Source organism: Triticum urartu, chromosome 6 (assembly GCF_003073215.2).
Source record: "Triticum urartu cultivar G1812 chromosome 6, Tu2.1, whole genome shotgun sequence".
NCBI classification, from domain to species: Eukaryota; Viridiplantae; Streptophyta; class Magnoliopsida; order Poales; family Poaceae; genus Triticum; species Triticum urartu.
Genome location: NC_053027.1, coordinates 89,415,086 through 89,422,170, shown reverse-complemented (window position 1 = coordinate 89,422,170; position 7,085 = coordinate 89,415,086). Strand labels below are relative to the sequence as shown.

At 49.8% G+C, this 7,085-nt stretch overlaps 1 protein-coding gene across 2 annotated transcripts; it reads right to left on the bottom strand.

Annotated features, from left to right (window-relative positions):
* Positions 1-2,065: 2,065 nt before the first annotated feature.
* Positions 2,066-6,568, bottom strand: LOC125514927 (E3 ubiquitin-protein ligase RLIM-like). 2 transcript variants are annotated; one of them, XM_048680301.1, is made up of 6 exons: positions 6,384-6,568; positions 3,660-5,025; positions 3,443-3,493; positions 3,268-3,369; positions 2,961-3,113; positions 2,066-2,390 (listed from the first exon to the last, which is right to left on the bottom strand). In XM_048680301.1, exons 2-6 carry the CDS (start codon positions 4,965-4,967, stop codon positions 2,253-2,255), a joined length of 1,752 nt encoding a protein of 583 aa, XP_048536258.1. In that variant the 5' UTR covers positions 4,968-5,025; positions 6,384-6,568; the 3' UTR covers positions 2,066-2,252. The 2 variants fall into 2 exon arrangements, with proteins under 2 accessions (XP_048536258.1, XP_048536259.1); XM_048680302.1 differs by having other exon boundaries at positions 3,268-3,366.
* Between the last annotated feature and the right edge of the window lie 517 nt (positions 6,569-7,085).

Genomic DNA, 7,085 nt, shown 5'->3' with positions numbered 1-7,085 from the left:
CCATTGCTCAACGCCAAATTATTGGTATCTGCCCAACTATGCTTGCCAAAGTGTACAATAATCTCTCAGTAATGCTTGCCAAATGTTGACGCGTCCCAAGTCGCCAAGCTCAGCGTCCACATCACCCCAGATGCTTAGAGCATCTTCAGCCGCGCCTCCCAGGCCAGTTTTCGGCCGCCGGCGTCAAAAAATCGGCCCAGTCACGTCCCCAAGGGCTCAATTTTCGTCGGCTCGGGCCGAATTTGGCGTCGGCGGACCCAACCCGACCCCGGCGTGCTGGGGGCGCTCGGGGGCGCCGGGCGAATCTTTTTTGGCGCGAAAGAGCCGCGGGCCCTCCTTGCCAGCGACTCGTCTCGCTTCTCGCCACTTCGTCATCCTCATCGCCTCGTTTCCCGCGGCGAATCAATGCCAAAGCTGTCGCGCGCTGCCGCGCCGGTCAGCCTTCGCCATTGATGCCTCACGGGCAGTGCAGTGAAAACGAGACGACGCGCGTCCCCTCGCATGCACACGTAACGCGGCGGCCACGCGTACGCGCGGCGCCTCCGCCTACATAAAGCCGACCCCCAGCGCGCTGGTGGCACGCACAGAGTCTCCACCGCCGGCGCCACCTTTCTCCCCCTTCCTCCCTCTCCTCTCGCCGTCTCCAGCTCAAAGAATGGCCGAACACTTCCCAGGCAACGGCGCAGCGGCGAACAGCTTCGGCTGCCGCCACCTTCACGAGAACGAAGCTCGGCTCCTCTTCGAGACCGAGTACCAGGTCCCGCCGGACATGCGGGTGTCCGGGGCCTGGAGAATCAGCGTCGGCGGGGTCTCGGTGCCGCCACCGCCCACCAGGGCGGCGCGGCGCACGGAGATCGCGCGTATCCGCTCCTCCCTGCCGCGGGCGGCAAGGGAGGGGCCACGCTACGTCCCCGACAGCCCGCTCTGGGAGCCATACTTTCGCCGCCACCACGCCGAGCAGCTCGAGGCCACCAACGGCATGGTTCCCTCCGGCAGGCTCAACTCCAAGGGGAGGCGCCGATGGTGGGGCGTGCCCGGCCACACGTTGGATGCCGTCCTCGAGTACATGGAGGGCGGCAACATGCCGAGGCTGGAGTACCCCCCCCCCCCCCCCGTCCTTCTCTCGCCGTCGTGGGAGCTCGTGGTCGCCGAGGCGCATGGACCCCGGGGCGTCCTCCTCCTCGTCAGGTCGGTCGACCGGCTCTCCCTGCCTCCGTCCCATCAAGCCGGAGCCCCAGGACACGCCTATTAGCGCGCGCACCCGCAGCTCCGGGGTCCGCATCGACGACTCCGCCCCCGCCTCTGGCCGCCTCGCCCTTGTCAGGCCGAAGCCGGAGCCCGGCCTCCCCGCGGAGTACGAGGAGATAGCCCGGCGCGGCTTCTCCGACGAGGACGCCCTATGGTGGGTGCGGGACGACTACCTACGCGACAAGGTGGTCCGGCAGCGCCGGGCCCTGGAGGAGATAGCCGCCCGCAAACGTGGGCACGAGGACGAGCACGGCGTCATGGTCCTCGATAGCGACGACGATGACGACACCCTCGGACCGTCCAACCCGCCGCGCCAACCGGGGGAGGGTTGCAGCAGGGACGGCGGCCGCGGCAGAGACGACGACTACATGCGGTTCTACCGCCTCCTCGGCATGTAGATTTGCAAGGCGGCGGGTGGCGAGGGAGACGGCGAGGAGTAACCTAGTAGTTTTTTTTTCTTTTTGTAAAATATTTTAAATATGAACAAACTCGCCGAAGTTTGGTTGAATTTGCATCGTGTTTGTGCCGTAATTTATATTTTCAAAAAAAACATGGGTGCCGTGACTGGAGGGCATCACGCCCCAACACGTCAACACGTCATTTATCGCCGGTGCGCTCCCAGGGAGCAATTTTTAGCGCCTCCTAGAGGGCCAACGGCTGGACATGCTCAACCTATAGCCGGTCCATTTGGCGTGTGCTTTTCATTGACGCTTCAAACTGGCACTCGATCGGCAAAAACGTCTAAATTGGACAAAACTACATCTTTAGTGCAAGTGTGCAACTCATAATAACAGTCTAAAATTCACAAACTGGAGCCTTCACAAGACACAACCCATTTCGACATTCACAAACTGGAGCCTTCACAAGACACAACCCATTTCGACATTCACAAACTGGAGTGAGCCCATACAAGATTATTCACAGGTCCACGAACCACGACTATTTCACATCACATAGTAATTTATTTACAGGTTTGAGACCTCAGCTCCTACAGGATGTTCAGTTCAGTTCAGAGAGGGCAGCGCTGGAGCTTTACAGACTGGGCACCAGTTCTTCTGCAGGAGCCACTGGCGAATGCAGCACACATGGTACTGGTGCTCACACCGCAACCTGCCAACCTCTTCACCCTTCACGAACTCCTCCTGGAACAAGAACAGCAAACCATTTCCATTTCAGTAAGCGGTTACAGGTAAAGTAAGTAATCCCACCCTTTTCTTTAGATAGAAACAAGTTAGGCAATCCCGTTTAGCCTATTGGACTATTTTGCACGGCAGACAGGGAGATAATTGGCGTTGTTGTTAGGGGAAGATTCAGACGACAACTTTGTTCGGCGGAATCATTAGTAAGGATGATGGCAACTTAAGTACAAACGGTGTTTAATGCATTGACAAGAACCAAACACCTAATAAAGTAGCTGGTCATCTTCATGATGAGACACTTGGATATACATGGCAAAAAGAAAACAGATACCAGGATAGTGGGATCGCGACGTTTTCTTTAACAGGAGGATCATGGCGGTTTTGAAAGCGTTCTTTCGGTTATATGCAAGAAGATTAATCAGGACATTAAACACAAGAAAGTCAACATATCCACTTCGATAGCAAAATTTTTCTAAGAATGATAGATGCAAAACACAATATTCAATAACTGTAAGGTTTTTATTTTACTCTATAACATGTAGAAGCAATAGGATCCAGTTGGTACATGTTTACCTGGCATATGCTGCATTTGATGTCATCTATGACTGATCTGTTTCCTTTTGCAGCAACTGGTCTATATAAACGCCTTCTGATACATTTTGCAAGCTGTTCTTCAGAAAGAGCAGTACTTACGTATCCTATTCTCTCTTCTAATGCTAATAGTTCCTGTTCAAAAGAAGGAAAAACAAATGCCTCTTGAATAAAATATATACCAGAACAATTTATGCAAATCATAAAGTTGGGGAGGAAGAGTTCCTCAAAGAAACACACTTCTGTAATGAATCCCTTTAGTCAGAACTAGACGTGACAAAAATAATACCTCATAGGACATGTTGTCAATATCCATCCGCATGTCGCTATGCTGATCATGGGAGGCGAAGGCACCAAGTAACAGATTTGTCTCCAGTACCCGCAATTGCTGCTAACATGTTATCCATGTTCAGCGAAAAGGTAGACGGCAAGAAATTTACAAACATGACGTCAAACTAACTAACCTCATAAGTAAGCTCAGCTTCTTGTTCAATCCTCTCCAGCACTAGCAATACCTACATACACATACATAAGAAAAAAAAACACTTATACCACATCCATAGTCATAGTGCATAGTCTTTAGCAAAATCATTATCAAAATGATGGATTTAATCCTACATAAAACCTATCTACAAGAACAATACAACTGGAACAGTATAAAAAGGTGTTTTGGAAAAGGACCTCTGCAATGCCTTCCATGTTTATGCGTCTGTGGCCACCTCTCTCCCTTGCCAGACTGCGAAATGTTTGTGGGGGGCTTTGCTCAAAGCGAGAGCTTGATGTTCTCCTGGCAGTCCGAGTACTCGATCCCTGACGACTAGATGAGTAAATTGCATGAGGTAGTTCCACAGAGACTGGTCTTATGGAGCTTTCTGAAGAATCCTCTTCCACAGAAAAATCAGCACCAACTGACTGTTGATTCCCCGCGGTAGACTCATTCAGATGAAGCATGGCATCCTCTCTTTCCTCAGACATCCTGAACCTAGTGTCTCTAGGAAAAGTCCGTCTTGTCCTTACTGATACTGCTGAATCCTGAATATTTCTACTGCGGCTTCGTAATGTTTGTTGCCGAACTGATTCTTCGGTAGTTCTGATTCTGGGACCATTAATGCTAGGATATATTGTATGTAAATGACCTAAACTGGATGGATCACTTATGACTCTTGATCTGGAAGAGCTTTCCCCATCAGAAGTTCTCTTTCTCATAGCATCAAAGCTCCTGGTACGAACAGAATCAGACGAGCATCCTGATGGCAGAACATCAGAGACTGAAGTGCAACCAAGGTTTTTAAGACCACGTGGTCCACGTCTCTGTTCTCCACTAACAAGACTATATGATGGCTTCGCACCAGCGATAGGAATTCTAGGTATACTAGGCTGATTACTAAATGACGAAGAGCAAGAATATCTAGCTGTGCCCAAATTCAATTCCTTATCCTTCTGTCTATGTGTTTTAGAACTTAGTGAAGCACTCCTTACCAAGGACTCAGCTGTATGTGCATGCATACCTGAAGAACCAGCAGGATGTGAAACCTCAGGATCAGGTGCTATCAGTTCAGCATCTTTGGCAGTTAATCCTTCTGTCCCAGTCTGTGGAGCATCTGAACTCTGATTCTCTACAATGGTTTTCTTACTACCCTCCAGACACCCGGCATCGGACTTTCTTCTACTACTTTCAGCAACGTCAGCCCCTTCCAACGACGTCTGCCTTCGCTTTTCCTCACCAAATTTCCTAAGGGGAAAGTTCTTAGGAAATTTGGAAGAGCTTCCAGACATGACATTTGAGCTTGCATATTTATATGAGCCATGTAAGTATCTTGGTCTCTCCTGATAATCAGCCAGCCTGGTTTTCATAGGATTGACTCTTGAAGTGCTTCCCTGTACATCAGTGTTCTGACTGGTTGTCTCTTCAGGGCTTCGATTTATGCCTGAACCTCTTCTGAGAAACCCAATTGCTGCTTTGGATCTCCTATTTAAATACTCCTCCATGTAACCAGATGTCGCTAAATACCAAGATGAAAAAAAAAATCTCCAATGCTGAGCAGTTCTGCGACCACAAGTTGCAAGGATCAATAAGAAATAAAACCTGAACAATGGATGCCAAGAAATGGTTCTAAAAAAAAGGATGCCAAGAAATGAATAAGCAAGAAAATGAAACAAATGAAACACAATAGTGTGATTTTTGAGTCATACTATAGTCGTAGACTGCTGAGTGCAAGACGAGGCATAAGAGTGCGCTGTACCATTACATTCTCTCTCTACCATGGGATCCCAATCAAATATACAGAAATGAGCAAGACAACCAATAAATTGTACTCCATCCGATCCAAAATAAGTGTCGTGGTTTTGTACTAAGGTTAGTTCAATCTTAGTTCAAAACTGCGACACTTATTATGGATCAGAGGGAGTACTAAAATACAAAACCATGCGCATATATTTATACGAAACAACAAGCCAACAACTAAGTTCAGAAGTAATATGTTCATCTTTGATTGTTGTGCTTAGCTAACTGCCCACAATGCTCCAGCCAAAAACTTTAGTCACTAAAATATTACATACAGTTTTTTCACGCTAAATTACAAAAGGAGGATATGATATTCACAGCAATGTGCAGGGCTGAATGCTGAATCCTAGATGGTTTGCCACAGAACTCCGCGGTCACAAAAATCCAAGAGTAGCAACACTTGGTTCAGTTAAAAATCCAAGAGTAGCAGCACTTGGTTCAGTTAGACAGACGTCCTAATAATATCATGACATAAACAAGATCATGATGTCATCAACAACTCTCTTCAAAAAACAACAACTTATAATGCAAACTGTATTTCTCAAGATAAGCTTTACAAAAGGATCGGGTCCACGCCCCACATATCATGACACGATCATTGGCACCCTGACATCATTCGTCTATCCACATGCCCCTGCCAAGTGATTCCTCTGAACCGTAAGCAGAGAGCACACAAACCGTCAGCAACCCACTAACCAGTTTTCTTAGAGGAAATAACTGCGAAAATTTTGCATAACTGCTGCTCCATTCAGAAATCTGTGACGGAACTGCAACTTAATTATAATGAAATGTTTTTTTCCTATGTGGGCGCAGAAATATTAATGGACCAAAACTGCGCCCAAGAATAAGGTGCTCCTAACTATTCTCTTGGCATTCCCGAACCTAAAACCCACAGTAACATCCATCTACTTTTTTTCCGTTAAAAAACCCCCCACGGTAATTCACGCCGAAGCTGAAGCCGAGATTGATTTCGCGAGGTTGTGGCAGCCCAACATCCCAGCACATGCAACGGCGTCAGGCAGAACGAGTTCCTGACCCTCCAAGCCTCGAACGAGAACGCACACAGGCGCACACACACACACAAAAAAAAAACTGAAGCAGAGACAGCAAACCAGACGTACAGCGGCGGCGCATTCCGGTCGCAGACCGAACCGATCGAGCGGGCGGAGAGGGAGCGCGCGCGGCCTCTTTCCCCCCGCGATGGCGGCACCGCCGGCCGCACCTCGTGCTGCGGCGGCGGGGCCGGAATGGGAGGAGACGCCGGGGAGGAGGAAGGAGGGGAGCGGGGGAGCAAGTTGGGGGTGGGGGGTGGGGGCGCCTCCCGGCTCGGATTCCTTTCCGCCTTGGCAGGATCCGAGGCGATTTAAGTCGAGTCTAACGAACGACACTGGACGGGCGGAGCGGGCCGGGCGCAGCGTGTGGTGACCCGACCCGTTTGGAGGCCGCGTGGAAGTGGAATCCTACGGGTACCCACTTTGGACGGAGGGTACCCCCACGTGTGCGGCGCGCAGGGCGTGGGGCGCTAGGGTACACGGTTCGTGCGGAGTAGGCGTGCACGTGACGGAAACGGGGGGTTTGGGTAGGTACTGGCGAGGGGGACGAACTGTAGTAGTACGTGCACACGAGTGGTTGCACGCCTTTTTTGTTTTTGAAAAATGGTTACGCGCCTACGCGTGCAGCGGACCGTGCAGTTGTCACCTTTTACGTACATCCATTTCTCCCACAAATATTTTCGGGCATAAAGGATCTTTTATTTTATGAAAAAAAATCTAATCTATTTCTCAAACACCATGACGAATATAAAGAATACAAGAAGGAATAAA